The following is a 14,728-nucleotide window of genomic DNA, read 5'->3' on the forward strand; positions in this document are numbered from 1 at the left end:
GCTAATTTTTGTATTTTTAGTAGAGAGGGGGTTTCGCCATGTTGGCCAGGCTGGTCTTGAACTCCTCACCTCCGGTGATCCACCCGCCTTGGTCTCCCAAAGTGCTGGGATTACAGGCGTGAGCCACCACTAAGCCTCAGATATTCTTATAGAGCAACACAAAACAGACTAAGGCAAGAGCTAAACAGGTAAGGAAAGTATAGCTCTACAGTGGGACCAGCATATTGAAGTCAGCTGCCCAGAGGCCACCCCAGAGAAGGGACTACAGTCAAAGAACGCAGCACAGACTTTTGGTATTTTTAAAACTCCAAAATCAAGATGATGACTCAATTACTCAAAATATGTGATTAAAACACTTCCTGAATAACACTATTCTCTGCCCACTTATACCCTGCATTGAAATTCTGAACATTCTTTTCTGTATCTGTAAATTTTGTTCTTCTATATCTCCATAGTCATCAAAAGAAGAAAAAAATGACCCTGACTAAGCATAGCTTCTATGGCAAGAACAGTTCTTATTCCAGTTGGAGGACTTTCTAAATGAGGAGTCATGGACACATTATTGGAACTGGTACAAGTCACTATGCAACAAAATCATTTTCTGATGAAGTTGAGTAGAAGTACTTTTTTTAAATAACAAAAACTATAGCTACAATCAACAAAAAAGCAAAAAGTTACTCAAAAAAAAAACATTGCTTCAATTGTAAATAAGAGCTAGGATTATTTGAAGATGAAGGATTTAGAGGAAACCATCTGGAGCTAGGTTATATGTATCTCTTCACCATTTCTCAGCTAATACAGAATCAGAGCTTTTTAAAAGAAGAGCTAAACAAATTTGCACTAAAATCCACTAGACTGAATTATGACACTTCTGATGCACTCTGATTTATAAGATTATGATCTGTCTGCCCCCACCTAATCATTATTTCAGTTTTTCATATTTAACAGATTATTTTTACTTTGTGTTTTTGAATTCTTTATTATCTAATAACATTAGACTTTAATTAATGTATTCAACTTTATATAGTTTTAAAATGTGTTTTTATTTGATGTTTTCTAATATATTTATAAACTATAATGTTTGAAATATATTATTTAGTTCTATTGAGTTTTTAAAAACACATTAAGTATTTTAAAAGAAGATAGTGATATGAATACTGACTTTTGACATAAATTTAAAAATCTAAATATCAGCATTATCATTTGTTCTAGTATTGTAAAAATCAGTGAGGGAGACAAAGACCTTTCACTTAGACTCTATTTGGAAATGATGGAATCGATCAAATCCTAAGTCTTTGGTAAATGATGGATGGAGATCAGAATGATTTCCTTTTCAAAAGAGCATTAAGACTTAAGCTATCTTGGACATTTCAACAAAAAGTCAATGGGATGTGATTAAGATTCTGTGGTTACCAGCCTGGCAACACAGCAAGACCCCATCTCTAAAAAAAAAATAAAAATTAGCCAGGTGTGGTGATGCATGCATATAGTCCCAGCTACTTGGGATGCTAAGGTGGGAAGATCACTTGAGCCCATCCATCAGTTGGAGGTTGCAGTGAGCTATGATCACACCACTGCACTCCAGCCTGAGTCACAGAGCCAAATCCTGTCTCAAAAAAAGAAAAGAAAAAAAGACTCTGTGGTGAAGATGAGCATGAGAGCTTTGCAGGTAGATGAGGAGACTAAATGTGAGTTAAGAGATGCAGGAACTTCCCTCCTATTCCCAACTCTTAGGGGAACTCTATCATTGATCTCACCTTATATTACTAGCAGGCAAAACAGGGGTTCTAAGCAGAAGAGAAGTAAATGTAAGGCTAAGGAAAGGAGGTATAGTCATGGTTTAGGAGAGTTTTCTACAACCAATGGGTTGCCCATTACGGCTAACACATATAAAGGATGTAAGTCAGGCATATCTACCTACGTTAGAAACTAGCTAATATTGTGGGGTTTTTGACATACATATATATGCGTCCTCATCCACACAAAACAAAAACATGCTGTACATGCTAATCTTTCATTAAATATTCACCAAATGGAAAATTAAATGAATGAATGAGTCTAAGTTATAACTTGTTAGCATGAGAAATGGAAAAAAAAAGGCATTTCAAAGAAGAAATAATGGAATAATAAAACAAGAAATAATGTGACAGACAATACTGGAAATGATGACAAAAAAACAAAACATAAACAAAAACACCTCTGAGGATTCTTATTTGAGAAAATGGGGGGAAAACCAGCGAAGGACAGAAAAAAAGAAAGGTAGAAGGATATATGGATGATTAAAGAAAAAGAGAATGAATCTGATTTCAGATACTAGGTTTCAGGGAAAAGAAAATATCTAGGGATACTTGCAGAGCCAATGGAAATAAGCAAAGAAATGCAAACTAGAGGTCAGAATGATAGAAGAAGATTTAGATCAGCACAGAGATATCACCTAAAGCCATGAAAAAACACAGAAGAGCCAGAGAAAGGGACAGGGAGAGAGAGGGAGATAGAGAAGACAGAGACAGATCTTAGAGTAAAAGTAATTAACTGCCAGTTTATCAAAAACTATTAATCAAGCACCTGTGTAACTAAGAGTGTGCTACACATTATAATAAGCTTTCAGTTCAAGCAGGCTTCTAGTATCATTGTCCTTTTCAAACAAGAAAGATGCTGGTCAGGACTCAAATTCTAAGAATTGCCTAATCAACTTACCTGGGATCACTGGAACAGTTAAATGTGCCTGTACGTATTCCAAATCTTGACACCTTTTTAACCATTTTCTCCCAGTGAATTTTGCCCACCAAGGGACTTCTGTCATTTGCTATGACCTATTCCCAAAAAAAGAGAAAAAGGAACTTGAATTACCTAAAATGGAGTCAAACCAACCATTTATATCAACAATATAATTTCACTTAAAAAAAAGATATTCTGTTCCCAGTTATTGTTTACTGTATCATCACATTATCATTACAATTGTTATAGAAGGTGCAACTATCCAATAGGAAAAAAGACTTAAAACACTGAAAAGTAAATTAAACTCTCCCACACCCTGTGGCAGTTACAAAGAGAGTTAGGGAGTCAAAACTGTATTAAAAAGCTAGCCGTGTTCTCCACCACGTGGCCTCTTCTCTCTAATTAAGTTACACAGAAAGAAAATGGCCCTTGGAATAATTTCTCTTTGCTCTGAAAAGAAAATTTTAAACAATAATCCAAATAAAGCTTACTAAAAATTATCACATGTAGGTTCAACAAGTTCAAATTTCACTGTTTAAAAAGTATAATTATGGAGCCAAGAGTCAAACACATGTTTTCTATTAAAGGATGTTTTTACTAAACCAATAAATACTACTACTTCTATGGCTTTTTGCTTAACATTGTATGTGAATGGCTCTAACATACAAAAATAATTACCATAATGATTTTTACATTATTGAACTTGTACTTCAAATTTGCAAGAGCTTTCAAACACAATTAGGATTAGGATAAGAAAAAGAATCTTAAGAAAAGGAGGCCAGGTGTGGTGGCTCACACCTGTAATCCCATATTGGGAAGCCGAGGCAGGTGCATCACTTGAGTCCAGGAGTTCAAGACCAGCCTGGCCAACATGGCAAAACCCCGTCTCTACTAGAAATACAAAAATTAGCCAGGCGTGGTGGCAGGCACCTGTAGTCCCAGCTGCTCAGAAGGCTGAGGCATGAGAATCACTTGAACCTGCAAGGTGGAGGTTGCAGTGACTAGAGATCGTGCCATTGCAATCCAGCCTGGGTGACAGAGCAAGACCTTCAAAATATGTTAAGACTTCTCTTATAAATGTCAGCCTTTCTAATCATTAATACATTTCTCTTTATCTCCTAATCTTCCTGCCTTTAATGAAGGCAGAATTTCAATGCAGATACCAGTAAAAACCAAAAAACATTAAAAACAAGACCATAAAAAATAACTAAATGGGAAGTTAAAGGAAAGCCAAAAATGTCTAAAGTCATCATGAAACCATCTGTTTAAGTCCAGGGTATAAAGGCCAAGTTTATTTTCATAAATGTTATATTACTGATACTATACAATTCAAAATTACAACATAATACTCTGGGGACCTCTAATCTTTCTGGGAGGAAGGACCATTTTCACACTCACAAAGCCTCCAGGAAGTGAAGTTGCAGGTAGGTGAGTAAAATGAGTGCTGACAGTCAACTCCTTGGGAGATACAAGAAGTGGTGCAGCCACCTCATCTGTGGTCTCTCTGCTAGAACGTCTAACAAATGTCAGAGGGCAGCAGAAGAGACAGCACATGGTGATGACAAGTGACTTGAAGTGCCAAATAACCCGTGACATTCCACTACCATCCTCATACTTACCAAGACACACATGCATACATAACACCTTATCACATAAGTCTGAAGCTTAATGAATACATATACACAATTTAGGGCATTAAGCAAATGGTTTTGATATTACTTTTTTTTTTTTTTAGGGACAGGGTGTCACTCTATTCCCCAGGCTGAAGTGCAGTCACTCAATCATGGCTCATTGCAGCCTCAAATACCTGGCCTCAAGTGATCCTCCGGCCTTGGCCTCCCAAGTGTTGGAATTCTAGGCATGAACCTCTGCACCCAACCATGGTTTTGATAGTACTTTTTAATGAAAATAAGTGGTCTTACTGAGATACAATTTATTCAAATACTCAGACAGTTGAAGTAACCAGGAAGAAGGCAATCTGGGGGACATGGACTTAATAGGTGAAAGCTCTTTTGAAGGATGCTTATACCAGTTACCCTACCCAGTAAGTCCCTAGCTTTTACATTTTTCTCTGGCCCCAAAGTACTTTATAACTTTTACCTAGGAGGTCGGACGCGGTGGCTCACGCCTTTAATCCCAGCACTTTTGGAGGCCGAGGTGGGTGGATCATTTGAGGTCAGGAGTTCAAGACCAGCCTGGACAACATGGCAAAACCCCACCTCTATTAAAAAAACAAAAATTAGCCAGGCGTGGTGGCGCACACCTGTAATCCCAGCTACTTGGGAGGTTGAGGCAGGAGAATCACTTGAACCCGGGAAGCAGAGGTTGCAGTGAGCCAAGACTGTGCCACTGTACTCCAGCCTGGGTAACAGAGCAAGACTCCATCTCAAAAAAAAAAAAAAAAAAAAAGAAAGAAAAAAAGGTTGTACCTAGAAAATCAGGAAGATCAAACAAAGCAGACTGCTGCTGCCTCTTTTCTTTTTTTTTTTTTTTATTTTTATTGCTATCACTCAAGAGTCAATCTGGTAGTTCTTTTGGTCAACTAATCAAAGACACGTTTAATTTAGTTTTCAGATTCCTTAGGAAGATTAAGAAGTATGTGTGCAAGCATACTACCATACTCTTTACTCTTTGCCCTTTCAAAAATAACTTACTTTTCAGGCATTATCCCATTTCTTGATCAAGGTTGCAAATAACTCAAACAGTTCAGGTCTGTGTGCAGAATGACACTGCTCCAAGGAGTTTAGAGGTTGCCTCGCCAGTGTAAATATTTAGTTCCTAAGTCTGGAGGCAGCTTTCAGTGAAGACCCTGTTCACTGCACAGGTATCTTTGAGACATGTGATAAGAGCTCCAAAGTTAGGAAAAGAAGGAGGAATGAGAGGGGTTCTTTCCAGGTACGGCCTGGTTCCAGCAGAGATAGCAGAAGTGAGTGAAAAGAGTTGGGAACATACTCTTTTCCTGTGAAAAGAGTTGGGAACATACTTGTACCTGGGGCAGGTACAAGACAATGTTCAATGCCAGGGCCTTATTTATTCAGCAACCTGTTCTAGCATTTGTTTTTGAAGAGTTTAAGGATCCCTGACTGAGCTACACAAAAATGAAAACTCTTGTAGGCATTGCATGAAAGCATTTTATATTACTTTACAGCTATATTTATGCAATTAAAAATTTGTCCAATGTCCTATATAGTTATATAATTCAACTGAAGGTTTAGCATAAATTAAATCTGGTGGAGTTTAAATTAACCAACCACTATAACAATGCTAATATTTTCACAAAATAACTAATCTAGCTGAGTCACAGAGCACAAAAAATATTCTCAGCCTAATATACATATATGCCTTATATATTATGTATTATATATATACACACACACACACACACACACACACACACACAAACACACATACTATGTCATACCAGTAAGAGTCCCCAATTTATAGCTCATATCCTAGAAGTATGCATGATGACTCTGAGTAGCATTCATATGGCTGGTCTCATTAAAAGGAGAGACATTTTCCTCAGCAGCTCAGGAAGGAACACTGTATGTGGGGAACATTTTCAAAGACTAGAAGTACAGCTTGAGTTCCAGGTCTGGAACAGACCTGGCAACACAGGCTAGAAGTGAAGCAATCTTTCCATTCCCTTTCCCAGGATATCTGCCTCTGGCATCCCCACACTTGCTCACCACTGTGGTCCCTGCAGCTAATATAGTACCCAGCTCATATGGGTGCTCAATAACTATTTATGCCAAACCGAACAATTTCAGCTTCTTACAGTTTAATAACTCATTCTTCTAGTTCTGATTACACAGAGTCTCTAAAGGAAAGACTCTTAAGCTTCTGAGTTCTGTTATAATCAAAGTCCCTTCCCCAGCAACCTGTACCAAGATGTTTTCTGGACAAACAGTGGCATAAATAGTACTCTGCTAAGCAACTGCATATTAATGTTCTTTACCTCAGTCAGACATAAAGATGTCTAATTCAGTGCATTTTAAAATGCCCATTATTTAGAGTGAGGTTTATCACTGATCAAACCATGTGGCATACCCCTTTTAATATTGTTAATCTCCATATAATAACATCCAGGTTTAGTTAAGTAACATAACTCCCTGGAACAATAAGAGCATTGTGCTATGATATTTTCTGCATTCTCAGTATTTCATTATAATAGGGAGTCTCTACTTTCAAAATCATAAGGCAACCTAGTATATACATGCAAACTATATAAAATCATTAAGAGTAAGGACAAGTGATTGACAAAAACAAAACAGTGGTCTTTTAATTTTTTGTATTCTTACTTTATGAATTTATACATTTTTTTTACCACTACAAAATATAAGATAAAGTGGCTTGCTATGTGTTTCACCTCCATAGTAGCGTCAAGAAAGAAATACGTAATTTAGAATCTCCTTGAACAAAACTATTGTCTAGGAGCAAAGATAAACAAGTTTAAAATCAGCTATTAACTCTTGTAAGCCAAACAGGAAATATATTGATGTAATACTTCAGTAAATATTGACCCAAAGCTTTATTTTAAATCATACGATGCTTCTCACTGCTACAATTCCAGTGACTTTAAATTCTGTATGATGTAACACAGCCAGTAGGCAACAAATATGTCCTTCTTTGAACTATGACAAAAGTCAAAACAGAGAAATAGAAATGTTAAGAGGAGGATAAATCCATAAAACCCATAAATTATGCTAACTTCTCCACCTCAGAAGCCTATCTAATGTGCCATCTGCCTCTCTGACTAAGGGTCTTTTGAAAGAAAAGTAACCATCTTCTGTTTGTAATGCTATGAAGACTGGGGTCAAAGAATCCACAAAACTGTTAAATGAATAGCTAATGAAAGATATGAGCTTGGGTTAGGAACAAAGGAGAAAAACAATGTTAGAAATAACTTAGAAAAAAGAGCACTTGGTTCTTCATGTATATCACAGTGTGTCAATGGTAAAGATGTCATACGTATGTTGCTACCTTGAAAACTAAAATTAATTCTGTTCACGTTACAGAGACTATATTGTAAAATGGACCTGGAAAAGCTTGAAAATGTGAAGAGGATTGAACTGGCTGGCATCTGTGCATCTTCATCTATGAAAACACTCCTCATAGACTTAAAACAAATGACAGAGAACAAATTAGTCAGCTTCTTCTAAAATACAGTGGTCTCCCATTATCCTCAGTTTCACTTTCTGCAGTCAACTGCAGTCCGAAAATGCTACATACAATTAGATATTCGGAGAGAGAGACACCACATTTACATAAATGTTATTTCAGTATATTGTTATAATTGTTCTATTTTTATCATTAGTTGTTGTTGTTACTGTGCCTAACTTACACATTAAACTTTATCACAGGTATGTATGTATAGGAGAAAACATAGATTATATAGGATTTGGTACTATCCATGGTTTCAGGCATCCACTGGGGGTCTTGGAACGTATCCCCCTCAGATAAGGAGGGACTACCGTAAACAGAAAATAACAACAATTCAAATTGTTAAAAACTGAATTCTTGAAAGTTATCCTTTACAATAGATTAATATATATGATCTGAGCTGAAAGAATGGCAAGCAATAGAGACATTTCTCTTCTGTTTCTAGTAGATATTTTCAATTTTAAGCATAGTTTAAAAAAAAATACAACCCTCTTTTAAGGGCTTAAACCAGGTGGCTGTGCTGATTGGCTTAGCTGGCTAGTTCACAGTGCCACTGACAAGGTTTCAATCTCATTCTTCTCAGTTGTCCTGACAGAGATTGTTCTTTCAGACCAGGCCAGCCATTTGACAGATGTAAGCCACTGGCCTCAAGGAACACAAGCCAGACAGTGGTGGTCAGTGCAAACCTTGAGCATCATTGGAAAAATTAAGTAGGTGTCCTACTGCATCATTTCCATATACAGAAAACCATAGAAATACATTCTATTTTTTAAGAGTTGTTTTTCAGCTATTAATACCTATGAGGTTTAAAAATATTTTCAGAGAAAAAAAATTTAGCAACTAGAATTTACAATGCTACCATTTACTATCATTATTTGTTCTTTACTTCATTTGCCACCTTACCAGAGAATTCCTTGCCACTCTCCTCTCCTTATTCTGCTTATTTTTATTCTTAGTACTTTCCACTAACTGATGTTATATTAAATATTTATTTGGTGTCTGCCTCTCCCAACTAGAATGTGAGCTACCTGACAGAGCAAGGACTTAGCTTGGTATGTGTTTCTGGTATATCTTTAGGGCCCAGAACAGGGCCTGACACACCCACAACTGCTAAATAAACTTTTGATGAATTCTGTCACATATTTATCACAGGAGCTTAATTCATGAATATCTTTAACAGGACATCAAAAACAGTAGATCATTTATAAGCCAAGAATATACTGCTAACTATTGAACCAGAATGTATTTGTTGTCTATAGGCAGCAGCCTATATAGCAAAAGAACTCAAGATTTTTGACACGGCCCTTCCAAGTTTCAAGGGTGTGCAACATCCTCACCATTTATTTCCATGGGATCAGTCAATGTGGATGACAAACATTTAGACACTGAACGCAGGGCAGTGGGACTGGCTATTCAACTCATCCTCAGTAATAAAATCTAAAATTATCAAAACCAGTGTCTTTCTCAATCAGACTATTAGAAATAAGTACCAGAGAAAAGAAATGGAATAACAATATACTTATAAATTAAAGCTTTAAAAAAGCTACAGCTTATTTTTCAACTTCATTAACACAGAAATAAATTAAAATTTAAACAGATAATGTATGGACTACACCTATACCCTCGCATTCTCTCCCATTGCTGAACTTAAAATTACTGAATTAGATTATCTGGAAGGTAAAAGGGCAAATGCAATAGGAAGGTTACAATAAAGAAAGGCCATGGATAAACAATGTCATCTCTGGAAGAATTCCCAAACCTCAACCCTTTAGCACACAGGACTACTGTAATATTTTATCCTTTTTAGATGTATACGTATTTATTTAAGGTCATGTACAACAGAAAAATACACCTATTCACAATCATACTGCTAGTCAGTGACAGTACCAGACCTGCAACTAAGGTCTCTGAACTCAAAGCTTTTCCTACCATATTTGCAGTCTTTACTCTCAGAAAGAAACATGAAGAAACTATTTTAATTTTCATGCCCTGAATCAAACTTTGCCTACTCCAGGGTGAAATGACAAGAGTACTGGACAAGAAATCAGAAGATCTGGGTTTCACCCTGGTTCAATATTACCAACTACTTCCATGACCTTGGGCAAGCTACTTCACCTCTCAGAGTCTCAGAAAAGGTTAGTCTGATGCAATTTCCAAGCTTCAGCCATTCACAGACTACATTAATAATTTTAGCCACATTCATGCTGTTCATTTACTTGATATGTCACTTTAAGTGAATGTACAGTTTTAAAATGTAAATAACTTTAGTCCTTCCTAAGCAAAATTTATGAAATTTACATGTTAATATAATTTTTCTAATTTAAATTAAAATATGTAAACGATAATGCGTGCCCACTCGCCATAAATTACATCTTGGAAAGTATAAAATATTTTTAAGGTCCTTCATAGCTCTAAAATTCTAATATGCTAATTAAGTCTCACAGTTTTGCTATCATAAAAACGAGGGTTAAAAAATTATAATCTCATCATCATGAGTTATGTAATGAGCACCCCCACCATTTTCCACAACAGCTTCTCTATAGTCACAAAGTTGGCTATTTCCCTAATAAATGATTCCTTTACTTTTACTTTAGGGTTCTTACTTACATATAAAAATTATTCAGCCCACTGAATCAAAAACTGGAGATAACAAAAACTGAGAGAAACAGTGCAAATCACTAAATAAAAGGGATATATATGTGTATTTCTCAATTCAACAAAGGTCCAATAATTAAAATAGATTTGCTTCTGGGGATTCTAAACAAAAAGTGGACCCCCATCCCCCAACTTTCTCTTCCCCACTAGTCAATTTTCATTTTCCTCAGTCTCCAAAACCTTTTTAAGAAGATACTAGAACCTCCCTAAGAGAACTGAGTTATGTGTGAGAAACAAGACACAAGTACACGGAAGTGTCACTGGCTGCTACATACTATTTTAGTAAAAATAATTTTTTTAGGGTTCTCAAAATATCAAATTATCACTGCTTTTCATACCTGAACCAGCCAGATGCCATCTTTTGTATCTTCCACAAGCTCATAGAAGTGCATTTCACCACTGAAATTGGTACTAGAAACCGATTCGGATGCTTCTTCTTCCTTGAGAGCAGAATAGAGCTCACCCTCCATCAAGTCACCTAAAGAAAGGAAAAGAGTAACACCAATAAGGTTGCAAGAATCCTAGATTCTCAATTTCAGTAATTCCATTTTTTACACTGTTAAGAATCACATGATATTGTACTTTCATTGTATTCTATAGACAAGAGCTACTAGTAGAACCTGGATATACCCACTTAGGTGTCATCCATTCAGTAAGTATATAGTAAGAACTTCCTACGTGTCAGGCAAAAGTGAACAAAATAGACAAAAATCTATCTCTTATAGAATAGGGCTTCTATTTTAGTGGGGTTCTCACATAATTATTAGGAAATTACCAAATTTGTACCACTCCAAAAAAGCACCACTTTATTAATTATGTAGTTTTACATATGACACATACAGGCTTCATATACATTTTTAAACAGTATGGCTCATATGCTTCTTACTTAAAAGATGTAGAACTGGGTTCACAGAATTTGCCATCAGCCCTGCTTAAAAGAGCAACAGGGTTTGTATGACTTGGAGGTTAGAACTTTACCCGTTAGAACAAACTTCACATTTATATATAAATTTACAGTGTAAATTTAGAGCTTGTATCATTAAACAAAAAGGAAAGGAAAACACTAAAGTCAAATTATTTTAACTTGTGCCTTAAATATTAAACAGTGAGAAACCAAGCACTGCACCATGATAGCAGCAAAACCATTCACAATAAACACTTAAATTTTTAAACAGCTATACCATGACTTTTCTGCCATAAAATGTGATTTGTGTCATACTGGGCTGTGCATCTTAAAGTTATATGTGGACTCCTAATACATTCAATGTGCCAAGTATTTTTAGTCCCGAAAGAAGGCAATAATAAATAACTGTCAAAAGAAAAAAAAAATGTGTGATCAAATTATTTTCCATAAAAAAATGATGGCTTTAGTAATTAAGACACTTCTCATCTCTAAACCAAGAGAGTTTATTTAGTAGAGATCTTTTACCCTAATTACTCCACTTCTTCCCCCTATGGTAGAAATAAGAATCACCATAAACCAGTCAGCAAACAAGGGGCAAGAATAATACACGATTTTATATTTTCTCTAAATAAATATTTATCACTTTTGCAGAGTGGGTTTCTCTCCTCTATCCTAACAGTGAGATATGAGTTTTATAACCCACAACCTACAAATATCCAAGTGTTAAACTGCTAGTGAGTTCATATTCTTGTCTATCATGCTACATGTCTATAGCGTACTAAAGAAGGAAAAGATTTGTCTTGTAAAAGACAGCTGACAGAAATACTTGAAACAACAAAAAAAAGATAACCATCAGTTTCAGCTGCTCCCTACAGCAAGGCAGAAAGCCTTTCTCAAATTACATTCCACTTTCAGGAAGTATATCCAAACAAAGATATACTTTGTCCAGCAGTGAAAAAAAGTAATCATATTTCTCACCCAATCCTACCAAAACCCACAATTACTAAAAACACATTATTTAAGACATTGAGTATTCTCTCAGCACTACTTCACTTATATTTCTCAACCCATTAAACAATGCAAGGGTGCCTGTGACACAGAAGACAAAAAAAAAACTTTTTTTTACATCCAAGATGCAAATTAAAATAATCCTAACAGAAATATAATATAAACTCGAACATGGCAAGCATTTATACAAAATGCTTGTCTTACTCAGACTTACTCGCCTTCTCAGACTTAAAGTCGGTGTACACTGTCTATATTCAAACTCATGATTTAACATTCAAATCCTAGGCCCAAGTGCCTCTGATAGTAAGTATTCCAAAGATGTGTCCCCACTCTGGGTACCTTATTATTACTATCGTGACAAATACTACTATTGATAGACAACGTTTTGGAGTTTTTCTTACGTTTTTATGAACTTCAACTGACAAATAATGCTTTCCAGTTTGTAACTAGTTCATATTCCTGAATTTTGAGAAAATCACTCAACTTAGCAAACAATGCTAAGAAGCCACACTTTAAACTGTCATTTTACTATAACCTTAAAAGGATACACCAACACCCCTCCAAGTAATTTCAGCCTCCTCCTCAAAGCTGGGATCCGCATACTTGATTGTAGAAAGCTTGGACGAAGAAACCTGGGCAGCTTTAACCCTTCCAGGGAAGGCCTCACTCTGGGGGAACAGCCAGGTACCAGGAGGTACATACAGGTCGTCCCCTCTCCCCTAGGGGAAGCTCCATACTTGCCTGACTTTTCCACCAGCTCCCGGACATCCTTCTTCTCAGGCAGCCCTGAGTAGCCCAACCCTCGGCACTCCAAAATGGTCTTCAGCTTCTTGAAGCTCAGCGCCACCGGATCCACCAGCTGGGTGGCAAAGATGCCAGTTTCATACCATACAATGGCCTCAAAAAACCTGGCCAGGACGAACAGGACCAGGAAATAAAGGAGCAAGAAAAAAAGCTTCAGCCACATCTTCCCTGGCGTCTCCTCTTTCCAGAGAGCTCGGAATACCGGAGAGAGAAGGGTCGAGGGCGTAGGCCGCGGCTCGGTGGCAGCTTGGGCGAGGGCCCCGTGTCCACGCGCGGGCCACCCGGCGCCGTCACTGGCCGGCCATCCACGGCGGGGAGGCAGGTGACGGGATATGCGCGGGTGTGAGGTGGCGACGAGGGACGCAGAGGCGCAGAGCCTCGCGCCGGGCCTCCCAGTCAAGAGGCGACAAAAATAAATGAGAAAAACTCAAAACCGCCATCCATTAAGCACCGAAAGGCGAGGGGCGCGGGGAGAGCTCGCGGGGAAAAACAAAACGAGGGACGCTTCCCTCTGCGAGGGACACTGACCCAGGTGGCGGGGTCGGCCCTCCGGTGCCGCGATCTCAAGGGGGAGGGGGAGGGACCAAAAAATAACTCAGATTCGCCCAGGAGGCGGGGATCCGGGCTGCAGGCCCGGGCCCGAGGGGCCGTGGGGGCCTGACTCTCGCGGCCGCGGGTCAGGAGGGCGCGGCGCTCTGCCGGGCCAGGCCTGGGGCCCAGCGTGTCCTGCGCGGGGAAGAGCGGCCGCCGCAGCGCCGCGCCCGAAGCCCAGGCCCCAGGCCCCGCCGACCGCCCAGGCTCCGTGAGAAGCGCGGCGGGCACGGCGGCGGCTCCACGTTAGCCCGGGCCGGCAGGCGGGCGGCGCCTCTCAGGCAGGCGGGCACCGGGGCCCGGCCCAGGATGGGGCGTCGCGGTCTCTGCAGAGGGAATCGGTCTCGGTGGGAAAAAAACCAATAACAGGCCCCGAGACTGCTCCTCCAGGCGGCTACCCGGCTGTCTCCCGGCCACTCAGCGCCCGCCCCGCTCGGATGGGCGGCGCCGGTCGCGGCACGGGTCCCCAGCACCCCCGCCACCTCCGGAGGCCGCGGCCGTAGCCTCCACAGCCGTAGATCAGGGGCTGCCGCGGCCGGGCTGAGACACAACAACTGACGTCGCGACGAGGCGGGGCTGGGGCGGGGCCTCCAGGGCGGGCCCGCAGGGGCGGAGGGCGGGGAATTCGGGGAGCCGCGGGGCTCCCGGACTACCGAGCAAGAAGCAGGAGAGGCGGAGCCCCAGCCTGGTCCGGGCCTTCCCGCGGTGCCGAAAGTTGCCTGTCCATGCTTTTGTTGCGTCGTCTCCTCTTTTGCCCCGCCAATGTTTAGCAATTGATTTCGTCTGAGTATTAGTCTTTGGACTGTATCACTTTGTGTATTTTCTGTAAAAATAGAGCAGTTAATTATTCTCTTAAAATCGGTAAAAATAGAAATATACGTTTTT

General features: G+C 39.2%; 1 protein-coding gene and 1 long non-coding RNA gene across 3 annotated transcripts in view; one reads left to right on the top strand and one right to left on the bottom strand.

Annotated features, from left to right (window-relative positions):
• The window catches only part of LOC116418457, a 13,681-nt gene extending 4,348 nt beyond the window's left edge, over positions 1-9,333 (top strand). Inside the window, exon 2 of the long non-coding RNA XR_004228490.1 lies at positions 7,737-9,333. This is a non-coding gene — a long non-coding RNA (uncharacterized LOC116418457). The remainder of the gene's footprint in view (positions 1-7,736) is intronic.
• The window catches only part of LOC111551124 (E3 ubiquitin-protein ligase RNF103), a 117,749-nt gene extending 103,354 nt beyond the window's left edge, over positions 1-14,395 (bottom strand). The window contains exons 1-3 of one of the 2 annotated variants that reach the window (XM_023224936.3): positions 13,190-14,395; positions 10,875-11,014; positions 2,698-2,813 (exon numbers count right to left, since the gene is read on the bottom strand). In XM_023224936.3, the coding sequence (XP_023080704.1) occupies positions 2,698-2,813; positions 10,875-11,014; positions 13,190-13,415 (482 nt within the window). In that variant the 5' untranslated portion in view covers positions 13,416-14,395. The remainder of the gene's footprint in view (positions 1-2,697; positions 2,814-10,874; positions 11,015-13,189) is intronic. The other variant, XM_023224940.2, reaches the window with a different exon arrangement.
• Positions 14,396-14,728: the final 333 nt, after the last annotated feature.

The sequence above is a fragment of the Piliocolobus tephrosceles genome, chromosome 15 (assembly GCF_002776525.5).
Source record: "Piliocolobus tephrosceles isolate RC106 chromosome 15, ASM277652v3, whole genome shotgun sequence".
Taxonomy (NCBI): domain Eukaryota; kingdom Metazoa; phylum Chordata; class Mammalia; order Primates; family Cercopithecidae; genus Piliocolobus; species Piliocolobus tephrosceles.